The 23657-nt window shown below is 37.7% G+C and overlaps 1 protein-coding gene across 6 annotated transcripts in view; it reads left to right on the top strand.

The window, feature by feature from the left end:
* Window positions 1-44: 44 nt before the first annotated feature.
* Window positions 45-23657, top strand: part of MDM2 (MDM2 proto-oncogene) — a 47535-nt gene continuing 23922 nt past the window's right edge. For 2 of the 6 annotated variants that reach the window (XM_078076259.1, XM_036110406.2), the window contains exons 1-10: window positions 658-961; window positions 1111-1195; window positions 4196-4270; window positions 6506-6639; window positions 9504-9553; window positions 12978-13045; window positions 13183-13279; window positions 18062-18222; window positions 21799-21954; window positions 22694-22771. In XM_078076259.1, the coding sequence (XP_077932385.1) occupies window positions 876-961; window positions 1111-1195; window positions 4196-4270; window positions 6506-6639; window positions 9504-9553; window positions 12978-13045; window positions 13183-13279; window positions 18062-18222; window positions 21799-21954; window positions 22694-22771 (990 nt within the window). In that variant the 5' untranslated portion in view covers window positions 658-875. Of the gene's footprint in view, window positions 376-651; window positions 962-1110; window positions 1196-4195; window positions 4271-4943; window positions 5031-6505; window positions 6640-9503; window positions 9554-12977; window positions 13046-13182; window positions 13280-18061; window positions 18223-21798; window positions 21955-22693; window positions 22772-23657 lie in introns of those variants that run through there. The other 4 variants (XM_036110409.2, XM_036110408.2, XM_036110412.2 and 1 more) reach the window with 4 other exon arrangements.

Below are 23657 nucleotides of genomic sequence, written 5' to 3' on the forward strand. Positions count from 1 at the left end.
CGGATGAGCCGCGGCTTCCGGCGCGCTCCCCTCGGGCGGCAGGGGGCGCGCATTGGGCGCCCCTCGGCTGGCTCGGCTCCTTTTGGGGCCTTTGCGGCCCTGTGTGGCTGGAAGGAAAATGGAGCAAGAGCCCGAGCCCCAGAGGCAGTCCTAACCCCTCTGATCGAGGTCCTGCCGCTTTCGCCGCCGGGAGCTTCCTTCTTCTCCCGACCTGGTGCGTTCGAGCGCCCCAGTAGCCTGGGCTCTGCGAGTAGAATGGTCGCCGAGGCCCAGGGCGTCGGGCTTCTGCGCGCCCAGTGAAGGGAACTGGGGGGCCTCGAGGGTCTCCGCTCCCCCCAACTCCAGGCGCGGACAACCCCGCTTGGTGAAGAGCAGGTACCGGCCGGGAAGCGCGTGGGCAGTTCTGGGTTTATTTTGTGACTTGGGTCTCCCAGCTCGCTGTCGTTTGCAGCCTCTTCCCCGCCCGCAGCCTTTGTGCATTTGGTGGTGGGGGGCGCGGGGCACGTGGGTTTGTGGAGGTTTTTGTTGGTAGGACGCGAGGTTGTGGCCGCTGGGGAGGAGGGCGGGGTTTCGGGCCCGGGAGCCCGGCGGGCGGAGGCCAGGGGGCTCCGCGGGTGGTCGGGGTAAAGGTCATGTGGGCGGGGGTGTGTGTGCTGCGCTGTGGTCGGCAGTGTCCCGGCTTGGGGTCCGGATAATGACAGGTGCCTGTTCTGTAGCCTGCGTGAACCCGGCGCCGTGTCTGGGCGAGTTTGGGCTGGTTCTGTGGGCAAGTTGACTCAGCTTTTCCCTTTGGGCTGGTCAAGTTCGGACAAGTTCCTAGGAGGCAGTAAAAGGAGCTAAGTCCTGACTTGTCTCCAGCTGGGGCTATTTAAACCATGCTTTTTCCCAGCTGTATTCATTGGCGATTAGAGATAGATACCTGTGGTCAGCGACGTAGGGCACTTATTCTACACCGATCCAGGTAAGGACCCGCTTGCTACTGGCTTTAGTTTTAATAAAGACAGTATTTAAGGGCATTATTTATATCCTTTCCATATGACTCTGGGTTTTTTCACAGATGTTTCATTATTCCAAGTTTTTATCTTGTGTGTTTCTTTTTCCCACTCGTAGGCAAATGTGCAATACCAACATGTCTGTGTCTACTGATGGTGCTGTAAGCACCTCACAGATTCCAGCTTCGGAACAAGAGACCCTGGTTGGTATTTTTGTCTCAAGCGTAACTTTTAAGAATATTTTATGAGGTGATCTAAATTCCATAGACCCCATTTATAGCATGGTTCTCTAAGTGAAATTGTGTGTACACAGCTTAAATTCTGCCATTTATGCCAGGCATAAATGTAAAAGCTGAATAAATACCGTAAGAATCGGTATTTATTTTCTTAGTCTTTTATCACCCTGGATTTAATATTAAGTTCCATTAACATTCTTAAGCATGGATGCTGAAGTTATGTTTGTTATTGACCGATTTTTTTTCTATTTTGACTTGTCAGTATTTAACTTTTTAGATGGTTTCTAAAAGTGACAAAAGTAATTCAAAAAAAAAAAAATAAAAGTCACAAAAGTAATTCATGCTTGTAAAGATTTTAGGCATTACAGAAATGTAAAAGGTGGAAGCTGAAAATTCTAGTCTTCTCTTTTGATCATGTCTCCTTTTAGATTTTTCCTATGTGTGTACCCACATATATATGTGCAAATTTTAATCTGTTATTGTCTTGTTTTGTTCTGCTAAGACAGGTGTGCAAATTCCATCCATGTCAATAAATCTATAGAATTCTGTTTAATGGCTCCATAGTGTACCAAAGCATTAGTGTACCTTTTTAGAAATTTATGCCTCTGCTATAGGTTTTTTTGGATAGGTTTTTTTAAAATTGCCTTTAGTTTTTGATTATTACAAATAGTGCTGCTTTGTACTTGTATCCTGTGTTATGTGACTCCTTCTATAAGATTTTGTATACAGAACTCCTGGGTCCTAAACTATGCATATATTTGATTGCTATTCATAACTTGCTAACAGAAGATTGTGGCAGTTTTCATCTCTGCCAACACTGCGTATTATCACTTTTTATTATCATCTTGCTATTTTTTTGGTAGAAGGGTCTGTATCATTGTTTAAATTTGTATTTCCCTGATCTCTCTTGAGATTGGGCATCTTGTCGTTTGTTAAATCATTTATTGCTTCTGGGATTTGCTTGGTCTTATCTCTCCACTTTTCTTTTAGGTTTATTGTGTTTTTCTTAATAATTTGTAGTAGTTCTCTGGTTTCAAATTTATGTAACTTTTATCATTTACAAAGGTTGCATTTAGTTTTGTTGTCTTTTTCCTATTGAGAATGTTTTTATGAAGTCAAATTTATTGACTTGTTGGTTTTTGCATTTCATATCATGCTTTGGAAGAACTCTCGCATCCCAAGATTATACAGATATAGTCCTATATTTTCTGGTAGTGTTTTTAATTTTCACATCTAGATCTTTGTCTGGAATTTATCTTTTTGTTATTAAATGTAAGATTAAGAATGGTATTGTCTTTTATAGTTTTCTTATTGCATGTCTTTTAGGTCTTAATAAAAAACTGATGACTTTCCATTGCAGATTTTTATTTTGAGTTTTTCTATGTAGTTTGAAGTTAATATACATAAAATTTTAGGAGGAAAAAAAGTAATTTTTTTATCTTTCAAGAGAGAGTTCATTCTTTAAGTAGCCTGAAAGTAAAGTGTATATGTAAGCACACACACAAAAAAGTGTGATCAGAACAATTAATGAATGATTCAGTACCACACTTGTGTATTTTAAGTTTTTTGTTTATTATTATTATTATTTTAAAAGATTTTATTTGAGAGAGAGAAAGAGCACGAGCAGGGGGAGGGTGCAGAGGGAGAGGGAGAAGCAGACTCCCCACTGAACAGGGAGCCCGATGTGGGACTCGAGCCCAGGACCCTGGGATCATGACCTGAGCCGACGAAGGCAGACGCTTAACCAACTGAGCTACCCAGGCGCCCAGTTTTTTGGTTATTAAAGAATATTCTGTTGATTAGCTGGAAATAGGCAATTTTCTTAAATCTAGTTTTGAGAGTTAGATTCCAAACTGAGATGCTATTAGATTTCAAAGTTAGGCAAAGGACAGGAGTATATTGAAGAGAGTCACAGAGGCACCAGTCTGTGTGGAGGTGGCAAGCTATAAAGACACTTGAGTTTTAAAGATTTTGATACAGCAACAGTTAGGGAGAAAGTATATTATATCCCTGCCTCTTTGCCAGTTATTTTCTCAGTACCACTTGGAAAACCTCTAGATCAGGGTCAGGCACACTATAGCCTGTGGGCCATATTTGGCCTCCTATTTTTGTAAAGTTTTATTGAAATGTAGCCATGGCCTTTGGTTTACATATCTGTACTTCTGAGTCAGACCAGCTGGCAGGAAAAGCTTAAAATATTTACTGTCTGGCTCTTTATAGAAAAAATTGACCCTTGCTCTAGTTGGTGGGTTCCTTGAATAGAGCTCATGTTTTATCTATCATTCCCCCCACCCACCCACCCACACCTAGCACTGTCTGATGCATGGTAGAAGCTCAATAAGTGTTTGTCAGTAGATATTTGAAATGTAGACCCACTAAGAGGTAACATGATATAGTAGGAAAGAAAATGATGGTTTGTAGTTGAGGGTTGTGAGTTGCTTTCTCAGATCTGCTCTTAATTATCCTTGTTATTTAAGTCCTCCAGCCTTCGGGAGCCTAACATGTGGAAAGAAAAGATTGGGAAACAGAGCTAAAGACTTACTCTTCTCTCTTGGATTTTGCAATTTAGTTTATGGTAATCTCATTGGAGTATTCCATTTATAGTTAAGTTTGTAAGGTAGTAAGCAGATAATAGAAATAGCTGGAGGAAAAAGAAAAATTTTCACTGCCTTGGCATGGATACTGTGTTTGATTGCAACTGATGATACTTGAGGATTCTGTGATTATTTGCACAGTAATAAAATCTCAGCATTTTTTTTCCAAATTACCTTGACAGTGATATTCAGTTTCTATAGTCTGTTACATTTAGTGAAAACATTATGACTTAGTTTTTTAGTTCTAACCTTGTGAGATTGTCAAATATAACGTCTGCTACCTTTATTGAAATTCTTCATGGATATCTTGCTGTGAGGCTTATAGTTGTGGAATAATTTTGGAAGTATAATAGCAGCTTTTTGTTCTTTGTAGGTTAGACCAAAGCCTTTGCTTTTGAAGTTGTTAAAGTCTGTCGGTGCACAAAAAGACACTTATACTATGAAAGAGGTAAGCTAAATTAAGAATTAACAAGATAACTAATGTCTTGCTAGTTACATGTAGCCATGGGGAGAAATTGGCCATATAGAGGGATTTTTCAGTAAGCAGCAATATTAAGTGTTGTGGTCATTTGGAGTATAATTTGAAGCTGAAATTCTAATTATACTTGAATATCATTTCTCAGCTAGGAACTCTGAGACAGAGGGAGGCTCTGTAGGGGTTCTTAGCATTTTTGTGCTGTGGACCCACTTGGCAGACTGGTAAAGTCTTCTCAGAATCCTGTTTCTAAATGCATGAACCAAAATGTATAGGATTACAAAGGAAACAAATTATGTAAGATAGTTTTCAAAATACTAAACATGTTTGTGATGTATGTGCTTTTTTGAGTGTTTTTTATTAACACATTAAATAATAAGATGTAGCAGCAGATCTAATAAATGTAATTTCAAAGTAGTGAGGAGTACAGTTAGTATTTTGAGATGTTTACACCAAGCATAGTATGATATGAAAACACTTGTGATTTTTATTGGTGACATAAATCACAGGTATTACTAATACTTTGTGGTTTGTTGCCTATATTCATAATTGAAGGAAAAGCTAAATTTCAGTTAAAAGTTAGTGAAAATATAGAAAAATTTTTTTTTCCCATCCAAATTAATGGACCCCCTGAATTCTATCCAAGGACTTCTTGGGCATCCATGGATCCCAGGTTAAGAACTTCTGCACTAGAGATACATGAGTACAGTATACTGATCTTTCTGGGATAGAGGTGAGCTGATTCATGAACATATGTTCTATTTAATGGATACATTTCAATGTAATGTTCTCTAGCTTTAAATTTGTGCACAGAAGCATGATTTTCAGTGAGAGATTGGGCCATCTTAGGCAAAATTTCATTGTGAATGAAATGTGCCTTTTCCCCATCTCTCCCACTTAGTTTATGGGGCCCAGATTGTTTAAAACACTGAAGTAACTTATCTACATCAGGTTAGTGGGTCAGGAAGAGACTCTACACCATTTTCCTTTTCAGCCACACTTTTATAAACTTCATTATGGGATGTTTGGTAGGAGTGTAGGTTCTCTTCTTCCTTTCCCACTGTCTGTCAACTTATCTTCAATTCATAGTCACCAGGGAATATTCCTTTAAGTCTGAGGCCTTCTTAACCACTTAAGTCTACAGACAGTAGGGGAGCTTGCAGGGGGGCATCGAGGGTAAGGATGTTTCCGAGGTTAAGGATGTATTTAGGGCTCTTAATTTGGGTTTGACCTCATTATCATCACGTAATTGGTTAAGGAAACAAAAAGGTATGCATTTAGTAGTAGAAATAAGAAGAAAATTGATCAGGCCATTATAAAGGTATAGAATGCTTATGCTAAACCATGTAACAGTAATATATATATTTATTGTCTGATTGAGTTTTCAGTTGCAGGATCTTTGTTCTGGGGCATATGGGAGAGTGATGACAGCTAGTATGGGGTAGTAGAAAAAACACTGGACTGGGAGTCAGAAGACCAGGTCCCATTTCCTTATCTTTAATACAGTGAAAACAATTCTATGAAATATCAGAGAATGAGGCAGTACTTGTAAAAGTACATTTAAACTGTAAAAAAATTCATACATATTTAGGTGGTTAATAGGTTTGTATGTGGATATCTTAAGGTGTATCACTTCTTTGTCTTAATGGAGCATACAATAACTGTATATGCATGGTTCAGTGTCACTATTTTGATTATTGTTGCATAGATTATATTGATATCTTCAAGAGTTTATTTTATTCACTGAATTCTTCCAAACTGTTGTGTAGATATAATTGGTTACTTTCCTGTGGTCCTCATCCATGATTACCTCATAGGCTGTTGAGATGTATGGTGTTTGGGACTATTTATTAAATGACTCCAGGTCATTGCTGTATTTTAGTTGCAACTTTTTCTTGCTCTCAATGGTTTTGCATTTTGCTGCCTTTTCCCTTCTTCCTAGTATGTAGTACCTAGATATCTGGGCAGAGTTAAAGTCTGTTACGTACACACACTCATTTAAGTAAATTGGAAAAGCAGTGTCTACTCCCATCAAATTAAAAGGAAAAGATTTTTAAAAGCTTTTAGAGTACAGAATGGTTGTTATTCTAGACAGTTATGGGTATGGTTGCAGGTTGTTTAACCATCTTTAGATAAATGAGATATTGAATGTATTTGAAACTAACATTTAATTTTCTTTAATGCTCAGAAATCCTATTTCTATTTCAGGTTATATTTTATCTTGGCCAGTATATTATGACTAAACGATTATACGATGAGAAGCAACAGCATATTGTGTATTGTTCCAATGATCTTCTAGGGGATTTGTTTGGAGTGCCAAGCTTCTCTGTGAAAGAGCACAGGTAAATACTTCAGCTCCATTGTAAAAAGCCAGCGGGACAAACATTACAGCTTACCTGCATCTTCACTGCCTTTTGTCAGAGAAAAATTGTTCCTGTATATATAAAAGCTGCAGAAATTTAATTTCTTAGTAATAATAGCATATTGCTTGAGAACCTGAGTTCTGGAATCTTATAAACCTGGGTTTGAGACCTAGCTCAGTCATTTACTAGCTGTGTGACTAGGTAAATTGATTTATCCTCTCTCAGCCTCAGTTTACCCTACTTGTAGGGATAATATAAATACCTCATGTGGAGGTTATGAAGAGACAGTGTGTAAGAAGCAGTGTTTGACACATAGAAATCATTTAAATGTTAGTCACCGGGGCACCTGGTGGCTCAGTTGGTTAAGTATCTCACTTTGGCTCAGGTCATGATCTCAGGGTCCTGGGATGGACCCCTGAGTCGGGCTCCCTGCTTCTCCCTCTCCCTGCTTGTGCACGCACTCTCTCATATAAATGAATAAAATCTTAAAAAAAAAAAAAAAAATTGGGACGCCTGGGTGGCTCACAGTTAAGCATCTGCCTTCGGCTTGGGTCATGGTCCCTGGGTCCTGGGATTGAGTCCCGCATCGGGCTCCTTGCTCAGTGGGGAGCCTGCTTCTCCCTCTGCCTGCCGCTCCCCCTGCTTGTGTGTGCACGCGCGCTTGCTCTCTCTGACAAGTAAAATAAAATCTTTAAAAATAAATAAATGTTTGTCACAGTTACTGTATATTAAAAAAATATTATTGCAGTTACTTTCAAAGACAATCTTTAGATCACGCTGTGGTAAAGGCTTAAGTTTGAGCCTTACTTTGGAGATTATTTTATCATATACCATTACAGCACTTAATCAGCTGAATTTAACCCAGATAACATTTCTAGAATTACTCTACTGGAAACTGAAGACTTTTTTCAGTCTTTCTTTCCTTACATTTGGAATTCCTTTTCCCATTTGGTTTAGCACAGTCTGTGTGGAGCTTAGCATGCTTGTGTATCTTCATAAATGGAATGAATACCTTTCACCTGAAACAATTAACTTAGATTCTAGTATTTAATGTTCGGTAATACTATAGCTAAAAAGATAGTAATTAAGTGGAATATTTACAACTTTAAAACAATTTTATTATATAAGCATAATGTATATTATTGGGCAATAGGAAAAGACAGAAAGCTAAGAATAGAAAAAAAAAACTATAGTTTGTCATTGAATGGTAATTTTTAAAAATATTTTATTTATTTATTTTGAGAGAGAGAGAGCATGAGCAGAGGGGAGGGGCAGAGGGAGAGGAAGAAGCAGCAGGCTCCCCACTGAGCAGGGAGCCTGATGTAGGACTCGATCCCAGGACCTTGGGATCATGACCTGAGCTGAAGGCAGACACTTACCTGACTCAGCCACCCAGGTGCCCTTCGAATGGTATTTTTACCTGTTGTTTTTATATTATGTGCAGATGTGTTTTGACCCAGTTGTGAACATACCATATTTAATTTTGTCACGCTTCTTAATTTAACACTATATAAACATCTTTCCATTAAGAAATCACATTTATCTAATAAATTTATGTTACTATTTTATACTTGGCCTTGGGATATAAGCTTTATTTTTATAAATTTAAGAATTAACAGTATTGGTGATTTTGTACCCTTTGAGTGTTGAATCTTCTGTTAATGTTCTGAGGTATTGTATAGTTTCTCATATTGAAGTGTAATTTAAAAGTTATCTTTGACTTGAATTCTAATATGTTGAGAGGTTAAACACTGGGGAAATTACTGACTTGGAAAAGAATATGAATAGGAATATTGATATTTATGAGTTTATGGAGCTGTCATTAGTCCCAAAGGTGAAAAGAAATATTTGGGATTGGCACTTCCCCTTAATCATGAGAATTAAAAATGATACCATGTGACCAGTAACATTGCCTAAAATCATTAGTTAAAAGAAAAGTGTACCATAACATCAGTGAAGACTAAAGTAAGTGAATTGTCTTCCTATTGGGATGTAAGCTCCATGAGGGCAGAGATTTGTTTCCATTTTATTCCTTTTTTTTTTCCCGTTTCTAGAACAGTGGTTCATAGTGGGTTTTCAGTCTGTATTTATTAAATGACTGAAGGAAGCTTCATCTTTTAATAGATTTTAAGATAAAGAAAGAAAATCCAGGGGCATCTGGGTGGCTGTTTGTTAAGCGTCTGCCTTCGGCCTGGGTCATGGTCCCAGAGTCCTGGGATCGAGCCCCATGTTGGGCTCCCTGCTCGGCAGGGAGCCTGCTTCTCCCTCTCCCATTACCCCTGCTTGGGTTCCCTCTCTAGCTGTCTCTCTCTCTCTCTGTCAAATAAATAAATACAATCTTTAAAAAAAAAAAAGAAAGAAAGAAAATCCATTAGGTGATTGGTTCATGGTTAATAGAAGTCAAAATCAAGTTCTTCTATAGTGGGTTTTGCATAATGCACTGCCTTTTTAGGCAGTCTACTTCTAAGCTTTAAGCACAGAGCTAAAAATTTTCTTTTCTGTTTGAAAATACATATATCAGCCTGCTTTCTGCATTCACACCCTTGGGTCTTTTGGTAAAGTCCAAACAAGGCACATTTCAGGAAATGGAGATATGAAGTCTTTTCAGCTAGAGAGACCTTTGTGATTAGTAAGAGTAACTGTGTGTAATCACTGTACAACTAATTATCATGCTACTTTTTAGGACCTAGAAGCTTGCCAGTGATATAGTTTGAATACAGTGATTTAAAATTTAGCTTGTGTACAATATAGTTCATGCTAATATGTATTTAAAAGTCTGGTTAAGTCCAGTTTAAGATATTTTTATTTTAAAATGTACATCTTTTTTTTTTCCTCCCTACAAGGAAAATATATACAATGATCTACAAAAACTTGGTAGTAGTCAATCAGCATGGTAAGTTAATTTTGAATACGATAAACAAAACCATAAAAATATTTTAAACACATTTTGTATATGTGGAGTCATTTAACAGGAAGAAATGAACTACATGAACTAAAATAATAATACTAAGGTTCTAATGTCTATTTCCGATATGTAAAGTTAAATACCTTATTCCATCAATTTAAGCCTTGGGATATCAGTATTAGAATTTGTTTTGAAAGATCATTTCTGGTTTTTTTTGGGGGGTTCACAAGCATTTATTAAACACTTTATTTTTAAAATTTATATTTTCATTTTAATTCCAGTATAGTTAATATACTGTGTTGTATTAGTTTCAGCTGTACAATGTGGTGATTCAACAATTACATACATTAGCTGGTGCTCATCATGACAAGTGCACGCCTTAATCCCCATCACCTGTTTAACCCATTCCCCTGCCCACCTACCCTCTGGTAACCATCATTTGTTCTCGATAGTTAAGAATCTGGTTTTTGGTTTGTCTCTCTTTTCCGGTTTTGTTTCTTCAATTCCACATATGAGTGGAATCATACGGTATTTGTCTTTCTCTGACTAACTTGACTTCACTTAACGTTATGTTCTCTAGGTCCATCCATAGTGTTGCAAATGGCAGGATTTCATCCTTTTTTATGGCTTAATACTAATTCCTGTGTGTGTGTGTGTGTGTGTGTGTGTGTGTGTGTGTGTATCTCACATCTTCTTTGTCCATTTATTTATTGATGGACACTTGGGCTGCTTCCATAATTTGGCTGTTGTAAATAATGCTGCATATATCTTTTCGAATTGGTGTTTTTGTATTCTTTGGGTAAATACTCATTAGTGGAATTAATTACTGGATCATATGGTGATTCTATTTTTAATTTTTGAGAAACCTCTATGCTGTTTTCCCCAGTGACTGCACCAGTTTGCATTCCTTCCAACAGTGCGTGAGGGTTCCTTTTTCTCCACATTCTTGCCAACATTTGTTGTTTCTGAAAGGTAGATAATTTCAAGGCATGCTTACTCGAGATATAATCAAACCTTGAAACATGTATTGAAAGGCTTTGGGAAGTAATATAGATACCTAAGTAGGACCATTTGGATGAGCCCTTTTTTGTTGTTTTTTATAATAGACAAAACTATCAATTTATTCAGGTAAGTGGCATTTAATTTCCCTACTTGTAGACTTGCAGTTCTTAACTGGTTATTTTTGGGTTACATACTCCTTGGATAATCTGATGAAAGCATTGGGTTCTTATTTCAGAGAGATACACATAAAACATATACAGTGGTATGCTGGTAAATGTTTAACAGCCCACTTTTCAGGGGGAAAAGCCCTGATTTGTGGTGTTCCCTGAGTTCCATGGTGTGAATAACTCCCACCGTGGCCATTTTCAGGCTACATACATGGAGTTGGTAAGAAAGGTATACAGTCCGCTTTGAGTACCAGTAGGAGCTGGCTCCCAGCACACCATAGATGTCTTAAAGCCCATCCTTGAACTACAATTAAAAACTGTTCTCAGAAGCTTGTTTACTTCCTACAGGGAACTGGCCACTCTTTTGTGCTTCCACTATTCTGTATTTAGACTTTATTGTTATGTTGTTTTGTTACACTTGTTTGCATTTCTGTTTCTTATATCCTAATCAGATTTGCATTATGCATCAGCAGTACAGTGTTTTATTAATATGATGTTTAATAAATGTGTTGAGTTGAATGGTCTTCCACACTTAGGACTTAAGACCCAGAAAAGGGCATCACTGTCTTATCCTAGAGTAAAAGTGACTGTTAGACTGGTGACATGTTTTATTGTTTTACAAAGCTCTTTATGAAATCAAATGAAGGCAAATAAGACAAACTACTGTAGTATTATAGTAGTATTTTCAGTTTTCTTAGATATTATCCCTGATGTGTTAATTCATTCATGTAAAGAAACCTTGGTAGATTACTAGAAAAATTTTATTAATGAGATAACCTGTAGATTACTTAGGTTATTTCCATTCTGGGTTTGTTTCAGATTTCAGTTTAGTAGAATTAACTTCCTCCTGTAACCGTGTTCTCAACCTGTCACACCTGGTACTTCCTTTTTATTACATCTGTATTGTAACATCTCTTTTATTATATTAAAACAAAATATAACCTCTCTATATGTACAATATAGAGTATATATATCAGTATAATACATAACCCATAGTGTAAAGAAATAAACTATTATGATAATGTGCGTAAATTCAGAATGTTAATGTGTGGGCCTGACATTCCTATTAAGATGAAAATGTTTCCAAGGGAGTAACAAAGCGTATTTGATTATGATTTTTGGCAACTGTGTATACTCCCTATCTAAAATTTTGACTCTGAGCTCCAGGTCTATACATCCAACTACAAATGAAACCTACCTACCTGAATGAGTTTCATCCGCTTAGTTCATTATATTTCCATCCTAATCTGTTTATCTTCTGAAGTTTCTCTCTCGGTGAATGGCACCACCATTTATCCATCCAAGGCAGAATCTTGGAGTCCTTCTTCACACCTTTCTCCCTTGCCTTGTATATCAGACCCCAGGCCTTGTTGGTTTTTACCTTTTTAACTTGTCTGGAATCGATCTTTCTTCCCTGCCTTGGTTTAGGCTTTAATACTTCGGCATTTGTATTACTGCAGTTACTGTCTGGCACTAGCCTCCTTGCCTCTGCTCTCTTTTTCCTCTATTTTGCCTAAGTGATTTGTCACTCCTCTGCTTAAAATGACCATTTAGGGGTTCCTTATTGTTCTCTGGATAAACTTGCTGTGAACTAGCAAATCAGTTTTATCTATTGGATTAAACCTTTTTAATGGTGAGTGGCTGCAGCAGGGCCACAGGGCAGATTCTGAACTGTTGATGGGGAAGAATGCGGTGATGCAGGCCTGGTGGCAGCGGTGCCGCTCGTTGGCGTCCTGTGCTGTCACAAGACACACAGGATCCTTTATGATCCTGCTTACATTCCAGGAATAATGACTACCTATAATTCCCTGCAACAGGCATTTGTAATTCACTTCTGGATGCTTTTTTCACGAGGTGTTCCCTCAGTCTGGAATAGCCTTTCTTAGTTCTGCTTCTTCATATTCTACTATGTGAAACCTTTCCTGATTCCTTGCTCCTCAGACCCTGCCCTGTCCCTACCAAATAATCATTGCTCTGTATTCTTCACTGATTTATCTTATAATACTTCTTTTATCCTATTTATTATACTTTTATTACTGTTAATGTGATACTGCTCAGTATTAAAATTGAATTATCTTATTTACATCTCCAGTATCTAGCATGGGGTTGGCTCCTGGGAGATACACATTTAATGTTTGTTGAAAGGTTAAATTGTGTAAGGAGTTTGTCCTGGACTGACAAACTAGTTTTTCTTTCTTAGTTTGTGATTCTTTGTTGTTGTTGTTGTTTTTTCCCCCCATCAGAACCATCAGATTCAGGCACATCTGTGAATGAAAATAGGTGTCACCTTGAAGGTGGGAGTGATCAAAAGGTAACCTTGAAATGAACACATTCTAGTGTGATGTTTCTTAAAAGTTAGGTTATTTTAAACCAATTATTGTTAGCTTCCTGGTGTTAAAAGTTCGTTTTTGTTTTGTTCCCCCCCGCCCCCCCCCCTTGAATGCTTAGGACCCTGTGCAAGAGTTGCAGGAAGAGAAACCTTCATCATCAGATTTGGTTTCTAGACCATCTACCTCATCTAGAAGGAGAGCAATTAGTGAGACAGGTATATATGCTTATTTGACACTTTCAAACAGCTTTTTACTGTTTATTCTCTAATAAAATTAATGCATTTAGGCTTAATGAAATTGTGCTTTTTTTTTTTTGCTTTAGATGAATTTCTGAGTTTCATTTTTATTTTTATGTGATTTGGTTTAAAAATTGCTTTCTTAGCAACATTTTTCTGGTTGACTCTAGCAGGCACGGTTTCCTGGGCCCCACTGGAATTCATAGTTAGCTGTCTGTTATTCAAGATAATAGAGGACAAGCGTATAAACTCTATTTTAGTCCTTAGTTACCTTAACAGTTAAAATATTTGTTTCTAATAAGTGATAAAACACACCATTCAGTTTAAAAGCAAAGTGAATAACCTCTGGAACTGAAGATGAGATAAAATGGCTGAGAACATTTTTACAGAGAAAAGATAGTGGAGGAGGAGGAGGCTGTGTTGCCTGATCAAAAGTCATAATAACTAAAACTGTATGATTCAGATGAAAGAGGAGTTCAGCAGATCAGTGAGATAGAATAGATAAACCCGGACTAGTGTGTACATGAGGGCAGAGGGCGGTAAGGACAGAGGATGTTTTGTTAACTGCATGGAACAAATTGTTAGTTATTTGGGGAAGAAAAGACAAGTTCTATCTGTACCATATGCCAAAATGAATTCCAAATAAGTTTAAAAGATAAATGAAAAAAATTATATTTGAAGGATAGTCACTTTAAACCCGACAGTGTTAATACCCTTATTACATAAAAAGTTCCCCAAAATTGATTAAAATATTAAAAATCCATATAGCAAGAAGGCCAGAAACCCAAGTTTTTCATAGTTAATACAAATGACTGATAAATATGAGGAGGGAGTGGATGGATTTTCATGATTTCACTTTATAGACAATAAAAAATGCAAAAGTGTCTTTTCTAGGCTATCACATTAGCAGAGATGAATTTTTGACTCATCCTTGTTAGCTTGTGTGTTGGTACTGATGTACTACTGGTGTATAAGTTGTTGGTGTTAAACCTTTATGAATTATAAAAAGGCTTGTAGTTCTTACCATTATTCCAGTAACTGTACTTCTAGAAATCTATTCTAGAGATATAATCAGAAATTCAAAGATTATATATGTAGAGACACTAATTACAGCATCATTTATAACTGAAGACATATATAGTAGAAAATGTCATCACTCTGGTTCAGGCCATTGCCCTGTCTTTTCTTGACCATAGCAACAGCGTTCTGATTTTCTTACTCTTGCTCTTTGTGTTCCTTCATGTAGTACCAAAAGAGATGGTAAAAGGTAAATTGAATTGTATCACTTCCCACTTAGCCACTTTTGTTACTTCAGTAAAACCCACTTTTTGGGGCGCCTGGGTGGCTCATTTGTTTAAATGTCTGCCTTTGGTTCAGGTCATGATCCCAGGGTCCTGGGATCGAGTCCCACATTGGGCTCCCTGCTCAGCGGGGAGTCTGCTTCTCCCTCTCTCCCTGGCTTGTACTCACCCTTTCTCTCTCTCTCTCTCTCTCTCTCTCTCTCTCTCTCAAAGAAAGAAAGAAAAAGAATCTTTAAAAAAAAAAAAAAAAAAAAGACACACTTTTTACCTCAGCCTACAAGGCCATGATCCTACCTTTAACCTGGTTTTTGGCTTTTTCCGTCTACCTTTATTGTTTCCACTGTGCTGATTATTTGATTCCTCGAGTCAAAACTCCTTCCTGTGTTTGCACAGTTTTTTTCTGCCAGCAGTTCTTCCTATCTCTGCTTACGTGGTCAGTTCCTCATTTTTCTGTTTTTGCTTAAATGTGACCTGAGAGAGGCTGTCTCTAACCAGCCAGAAAAGCAGATTCTCTCTTTCCCTTAGCCCCCTGCTTGTTTCCCCATAGTACGCATTATAGCTTGTAAATAATTATGTTTCGGTTGCCTTGGTGTTTGAAATTAAACTTCCTCTGGTGGCAGGGATGATGGCTGACTTCACTTTTGTATACCCACGGCCTAGCACTGCGACACAGTAAGCAGGTGCTCAGATTTGTGGACTAAATCATTGAGTTATGATGAACAGTATAGGGGCGCCTGTGTGGCTCAGATGGTTAAGCATCTGCCTTTGGCTCAGGTCATGATCTCTGGTTCCTGGGATCCAGTCCCTGTGTCAGGCTGCCTGCTCAGTGGGGGTCTGCTTCTCTCTCTCTCCCTCTGCCTCTCCCCCTTGCTCATGCTCTCTCTCTCTCTCTCAAATGAATAAATAAAATCTTTAAAAATGATGAACAGTATATGAACCTATGTCACGGACACCATATTCTGCAGCCATTAAAAATAATGTAAAAGAAGATTTAAGAGAAAACCATCCCAAATTGTACATTTAGTATGATTCAGATATGTTTTTTAAAAGGAAATAAAAAATGAAAACTGGAAAATTATTACAGTAAACTTTTTTTTTTAAGATTTTATTTATTTATTTGACAGCACAAGCAGGGGGAGCGGCAGGCAGAGGGGGAGGGAGAAGCAGGCTCCCCGCTGAGCAAGGAGCCTGATGCGGGGCTTGATCCCAGGACCCTGGGATCATGACCTGAGCTGAAGGCAGACGCTTAATGACTGAGCCACCCAGGTGCCCCTACAGTAAACTTCTAATACTGATTTCAATGGTAGCACTACAAATGATTACATTTTTAAAAATTTTGTTTTTTTAAGATTTCTATAATGAGTAATATAATACTTTAATAGTCACAAAAAAAGCACCAAATATTATTTTTAATGGAGGTAAAAATTATGAATCAGCATAGTTTAGGCTCTAAGATCACCTTTTATAGGGAATATAAACATGATTAAGAATTTCTATCAAGAACTTGTGATCTAGTTGTGGAGATCAACACAGAATTACTTATAAGAGTGTTTGGGCAATTCAGAGGAAAAAGATGTCTTCTGACAAGTAAGGTCAAGAGAAGGAAATGGAGTGAGCAGAGGTGTGCGAATTGTACCTGTTTCAGGCATGTGGATTATAGTTTATTTAATCCCATAACTCTATTTGGTACTTAGATAAAAGGCTGCAATGAGCACCTTGCCACATACATCCTTAAGTAATTATGCAGGTATTTCTCGATCAATCTCTAGGATAGACATTGCCCACAAAATGTATTATTTTAGATTTCTACCAACAGTGTATAAAAATGTCCTTTCTCTCAAATCTCTTGAAACTCTCATTTTAAATTTTGTAATTCTTGTGGGTGAAAAATGGTATCTCATTTTAATCTTGTTGCGTGTCCCTGGTCAGTAAGAGGTAGGAGATTTTTTCATATGTTTATTAGTTCTTTGTATTCTGTGAATTGCCTTTTCATAGCTTTGACTTTTTTTTTTTTAAGATTTATTTGAGACAGAGCACGAATGAGTAGCGGGGGCAGAGGAAGAGGGAAAGGCAGGCTCCTGCTGAGCAGAGAGCCTGATGTGGGACTCGATCCCAGGTGCCCGGGATCATGACCTGAGCTGAAGGCAGATGCTTACCCAACTGAGCCACCCAGGGTCCCTTGACTTTTTTATTTTAAATCAAGTTTTGTTTTACTTGATTGGTGAGGACTTGTATATAATGGATAGTAACTGTTTTATGTATGTTGCAGATATTTTCTTCCAGTTTGACATTTGCTTTTTAACTTTTATTTTGCCATGTAAGCCTTAATTAACATAGTCTAATGTTGATAAACTTGAGGGCTTTGCAGTGTTACATCATACTTCCCTACCCCAGTATTATAAGAATATTCTCTTACAAGTATTTGGATGGTTTTATTCTTTGTGTTTGGCTCTTTAATTCACTTGGAATTTATTTTTATATTTGGTACGCTACATGGTAGGACTCTCATTTATGTTCCTGACAGATTTGGTAACATTCTAAGTCAGAGATAATTCATTATTTAAAATAAAATAAAACCATTTTCACTGCTTTTGATCCCTATTGAAAATACAGGGTACTGAGGAAATTGGAATGTAAAAAAAAAACAAAAAACCTTCTAAGTGGTTCAGTCAGTTGGGCATCCAACTTGTGGTTTCAGCTCAGGTTGTGGTCTCGGGGTCGTGGGATTGAGCCCTGCTTTGGGCTCCGTGCTGAGCATGGAATCCGCTTGAGATTCTCTCTCCCTCTGCCCCTCCCGTTCATGCTCGCTCACTCTCTAAAATAGATGGATCTTTAAAAAAAAAAAAGCCTTCTAAGTAAATTAAACATTTTTGGTTCTTTTCAGAAACAAATCTTATATCCTAAAGTATGATTTTTGACAAATTTTGATTGGTCAATGAAAACTCTAGCTGGATTAAATTGTGAGTTAATGTAGATGACGTTCTGAAAGAAGCTTAAAACGCCTTTTTTTTTTTAAAAGTTTATTTACATATGTATATCAGTTATCTCTACACCCAGTGTGGGGCTCATACTCATGACCCCGAGATCAGAAGTTGCACGCTTCTCCTACTGAGCCCACCACACACCCCAGAAGCTTGAAAAGCTTTTTTAAAATGCAGTGTTCTGGGGGCCCCTGGCTGGCTCAGTCAGTAGAGCATGTGACTCTTGATCTTGGGTTCATGAGTTCAAGCCCCACATTTGGTATAATGCTTACTTAAAAAAAATACAGTGTTCTGTCATAGCTCTCAGTTGGATTGATCCAATAGAAGTGTTGACTTTTGAAACAGTAGTAATTGACTATTTTCTCTGTTTAATATCATTGAAATTAAATTTTGGTACAAGTAGGTACTCAAGGCAGCTCATTTGCTACATGAATCACAGTATAGGGTTTTAATTGACTTGTCTTTCTTTATGTATCCAGAAGAACATTCAGATGAATTACCTGGTGAACGGCAGAGAAAGCGCCACAAATCTGATAGTATTTCCCTTTCCTTTGATGAAAGCCTTGCTCTGTGTGTAATAAGGGAGATATGTTGTGAAAGAAGCAGTAGCAGTGAATCAACAGGGACGCCATCAAATCCGGTAATCTTTTCATTTTAAATAAAACAAGATTCTTGAGGCGCCTGGGTGGCTCAGTCGGTTAAGCGTCTGCTTTCGGCTCGGGTTGTGATCCCAGGGTCCTGGGATCGAGGCCCACATGGGGCTCCCTGCTCTGCAGGAAGCCTGCTTCTCCCTTCCTCTGCTTGCTGCTCCCCCTGTCTATGCTCTCTCTCTGTCAAATGAATAAAAATCTTTAAAGAAAAAGAAACCCAAGACTCTTGTTTTTAAAATCTAGTTCTAGAAGTCCTAATAAGCATTTGGGTAGAATGCACGTATATGCTGTGCTATTGCTGTTACACACAGTGCTAAATTTTTCTGTCAAATAAAACTACTAGGGGCGCCTGAGTGGCTCAGTTGGTTAAGTGGCTGCCTTCAGCTCAGGTCAATATCCCAGGGTCCTGGGATCCCCTTCAGTGGGGAGCCTGCTTCTCAACCTCTGCCCCTCACCCCGCCTGTGCTCTCTCTTTCTCTGTCAAATAAATAAATATTAAAAAGAAATAAAAATAAAACTACTATATAAATCTTTTCTACTCCCAACCCCAGGTTTGAGAGAAGGGTGGGAGATAGTTGTGGGGTGTGTTGGTAAAATTAGTACCAATATTAATAGTTGTCAATGTCATCCTACATATTGGAGAATCTTTGTGGGCCACTGCACCAATAGTAAATTCAAATAAATTGGAGTATAGGATGGTCTGCGGATTTTTGTTTTACTTTTTAAAAAATAAGGGAACAGAAAAGCAAATTTGGTTCAGTTAGATATCTTAGAATTCTAAGGCTGCTTTGTTTTGAATATTTAGAGTAACAGTATCTTTATTATTGTAGCTAAGTAAGTCAGCATAGTCTAAGCTACACATTTGCCATACGTAGGCCTAGATATCAGGAAAGGTCTCTTTACTAAGGCTGTGGAATATAGGTATGTTACTGCATGGATGGTGGGAGAGTTTTAGTACTTTTTGATTATTGATACAAAATCCCAAAGCATTAGGAGTAAAACTCTTAAGAGATGTCATTGAAAGAAGTTTGGTTAAAAAAAAAAAAAGGTTTTTGCTAACAAGAATGCCTGACAAATGGAATATTATCTTTCTTGTCATTAAACATTTATCTTTAAAATATTATTAAAAATAGAACTTTTATTTGTGATATGGCAGTATCTCATGGTCATTATTCTGGATATTAGTGATCATTTTATAGTTCCTAGAAGGTGTAAGGGACTGAATCAGTTGTGATAGTAAACTTATTCTTACTTTTTCTGTATTGTTACTTCTTACACATATTATGTTTACATTTTTCTCTTCCAAAGCAGTGCTTTTAGTGGATACAGGATTTACTAGAGCTGTTACTTCTGTACGCCACTAGATGGCACGGAGAGCAAGTTCTTCAGTCAGTCGGTCTGTTGGTGTTTTCTGTGCCAGGTTCTGTCTGGCACTGGGGTGGAGTGGTAGTTAAGGTAGATATGGTCCCTGCCGTCAGGGGGAGACACATCATCAACAATGAAACAGGTAATTAATACATTTAATAAATGCTATGGAAAAAAATATGGGTTCTTGAGAAAAAGAAAAGTGCATTTACCTTCCATCTTTCTTATGGGTTTAATAAATTGAGGAACTAAAGGCTATATTCTAGGCTCTATACTAGGCAGTTTATATGATATCTCAGGAGCCTCAAATTCCATTTACAGATGGGAAACATAAGCTTGAGGGTTTTAAATAACTTGTTTAAGATCTCATAATAATTGCCACAGTTGGAATTCAGGCAAAACCAGGGACTTCTGACTTCAAAATTTAAGATCTTTCTGATGCTTTTTACATGTACAATATTGTAAAAGTTTCTGGGTCATTCTTTTTTGAACATTAGCCAAAACTTTAAAAAACAGCTTTTAATTTGCTTTCTACATAGCACCCTAGAATACAGGGGTCAGCAAACTTTTCCTGTAAAGGGCCAGTTAGTAACTTATTTTGGGCTTTGTGGGCCGTGTGGTCTTTGTTGCAGCTACTCAATCTGCTGTCGGGCTTAAAGCAGCTGTAGACAACAGGAAATGGCTGTGCTCAGTAAGACTGGATTTATAAAAGTCGATGGCAGCAGGCCGTACTTTGCCAACCCGTACCATCGAAGATACTTGCTGAGACTTCAGTCTGTCTTGTGATTTATCCCCATATTCTAAACTTAGTGCATTAAATGCTAGTTAATTGAAGTATCCAGTTTATTAGGTTACTTTATTAGAGATTGTATTCTAGCTTGATGTGTAATATTAACCTGTTAATAGAGTCCTTGTTAAGAATTAGAACTGCAGCTTGTCAATTTTGCTTTTACTACTGCTTTCCTGACATCACTAAAAGAACAGTCGTTTGACCTCAGTATTTATAAAGTACTTTGTTTTTATAGATAATAGAAATAATAAAAATCATTTAATCCAAACTTCTCTTATAGATGAAGTAGCTGTGGTCTTTACAGGTTAAATATGTCCAAGGTTAAATAGCTCCTTAATGGCAAATCTAGAAGTAGAACGTTTGTATCCTGATTCTTAGACCAATGTACTTTTTCTAGTTCTAGCTTTCGACTTTGGATATGTTCTTCTTAGCCACTGACAGCAAATAATTATGGGATTAATGGTCTTATTAGGGTTCTTACACTATAAAATGAAGAACCACATGAGCTGATACAGAATTTTAAAAATAAATGTAAAAAAATTATGTCTGAAAGCTCTTCCAAAGAAATTATTCTCAAAGTTCACTAAAAAATAGATCTCATGGGGCACCTGGGTGGCTCAGTGGGTTAAGCGTCTGCCTTTGGCTCAGGCTTCCTGCTCAGCGGGGAGTCTGCTTCTCCCTCTCCCTCTGCCCCTCCCCCCTGCTCCTTCGCTCTCTCTTTCTCTCACTCTCTCAAAATCTTTTAAAAAAAATAAATCTCATAATTTGTGGGTTGTAGCTACTAGCATTCTACCAGTCTGAAGAGATTAAAACATGTTTTTAACTCTTTTTAACTCTTAAAGTGTGTATAACTCAGATATCTGAGACTCATGTGTGCAAAATTGTGTATAATGTATGTGTAAAAATATACAATTGATATGTACTTATATATAAAATATATTTAATATATAAGTAGTAAAGATAATTAAAAGTGGAAGTGCTCTCTTGGTTTTGGTATTGACAGAAGCTTTATTAGCAAAAAAGGATGAGTGGGACTTAAAAACTGAAGTTATTCCAGCGAGAGAGGTAGAATGTGGAAGTTGAAGTGCCAAGTTTGGTTGAGGAAAAAAAATGTAGATCTGGCTGATTGTTCATATTTGGGGGGTCGGGCGGGGTGTCTAGTTGGAGAGAAGACGAAAATGTTAATACAGTCCTATGTGAACCTTGAATGTCAAGGGGATTTCGCCTTTTTCCTTTAATGGGATTTTGAACAGGGTAAATAATATTAATGTAGTAATAACCCAGAATCTTAATCTAGTGTCATTGTGCAGGGGGATCTCAGGAGTAAATATGACTGCAGGGATGAGCTAGGAAGCTGTTACAGAGGCAACAGGTAACGTACTTTAACTTGTGTTTTCTCCCCTGATTTTAGGATCTTGATGCTGGTGTAAGTGAACATTCAGGTGATTGGTTGGATCAGGATTCAGGTTCAGATCAATTCAGTGTGGAATTTGAAGTTGAGTCTCTCGATTCAGAAGATTATAGTCTTAGTGAAGAAGGACAAGAACTCTCAGATGAAGATGATGAGGTAGTTTTATTTCTCTAACTAAAGTCTAAAGATCTTTAATATTTTCTGTATTCATTGATGACAATTGAAATAATGTATTCTGATTTCATTTTTTGACTTTTGATTTGTTTGAACTAGAATATTGTTATGTGGACTTGAGGCTTTTGTAGTTCCTTGTCTGATTTATATTCCTGTAACTGTAAATGTCAAAAAGTCAATACTCCTTAATGAACATTCTTATAATAGTCTTATTTTTTTAAAAAATTCCCCTTTGGGGAGCCTGGCTGGCTCGGTAGGTGGAGCATGCCACTCTTGATCCTGGGGTCATGCGTTCGAGCCCCACATTGGGGGGTAGAGTTTACTTTAAAAAATAAATTTAAAAAAATTCCCCTCTTTTATTATTAATTTACTTTTTACAAAAGTAAAGTATGCACACAGTTAGTCACTGGAGGTGACTACCTTCAACATTGCTATTTCACAGTTACTTAATATCTCCATATTTATAAAATAAAAATGCTTATACTGAATTTTTTGCCTTACTCATTTTAAACATCCTGTCTATTGCCTTTTAACCATAGTGGGTCAGGATTTCATGGTCCTCCACTTTCCCCCCTTTATACTCACTTATTCCATTTGACCTTTGTCTCAGAATTTCTCATATATAGTAGTACATGCTTTTCGTTTAGGACTTATCACGAAGAAGCCTTCCTGGTTAAGGAAAAAAGGTGATGAATTGATGCTAATGAATTTATTTTATTAGGTATATCGAGTAACTGTGTATCAGGCAGGGGAGAGTGATACAGATTCATTTGAAGAAGATCCTGAAATTTCCTTAGCTGTAAGTATACATCTGCTTTTTTAAGGAATTAAGAAAACATAGAGGTTAAGGTTAGAAAAATACAGCTAGTCTGCTTCCCAAAATGAAGTACTTTCTATAAAATTAAAATCTGTTTAGAAAAGTTTTAAAGCATTTTCTTTTATTTGTTGTGTCGGAATCTGTTACTGAGTTTTTCTTTTTTTAAGATTTTATTTATTTATTTGACAGAGAGCGAGTACAAGCAGGGGGAACGGCAGAGGGAGAGGGACACGCACGCTCCCCACTGAGCAGGGAGCCCGATGCGGGGCTCGATCCCAGGACCCTGGGATCATGACCTGCGCCGAAGGCAAATGCTTAACCGACTGAGCCACCCAGGCACCCCTGTTACTGAATTTTTTAGGGTTTTTTTTGTGTGTGTGTGTTGGGATTTGAACTTTGAAAATTTTTTTACCGAAAATTTCAAGTATGTACAGCATAGAGAGTAGTAGTATGTGTTTCTAGTGTATTTATCACCCAGCTTTAACAGTTATCAACATTTTGCCAATCTTGTTTATTACTAGAGAATGTGGTAGGTAGTATTTGCCATTTAAGAATTCAGGACTGGGGTGCCTGGGGGACTCAGTCAGTTGAGTGTCCCAACTCTTGATTTCGGCTCAGGTCATGATCTCTAGGGTTTTGAGGTTGAGCCCCACATCAGGCTCAGTGCTCAGGGGGGGAATCTGCTTGTCCCTCTCCCTCTGCTCTTCCCCCCGACCCCTGGTCACATGCATGCTTGCTCTCTCTCTCTCAAATAAAACAAAATCTTAAAAAAAAGAATACAGGACTAAGGGTTGCCTGGGTGGCTCAGTCAGTCCAACTCTTGATTTCGGCTCAGGTTGTGATCTCAGTGTTGTTGAGGTGGATCCCT

The sequence above is a fragment of the Halichoerus grypus genome, chromosome 6 (genome assembly GCF_964656455.1).
Source record: "Halichoerus grypus chromosome 6, mHalGry1.hap1.1, whole genome shotgun sequence".
In the NCBI taxonomy this organism is placed as follows: domain Eukaryota; kingdom Metazoa; phylum Chordata; class Mammalia; order Carnivora; family Phocidae; genus Halichoerus; species Halichoerus grypus.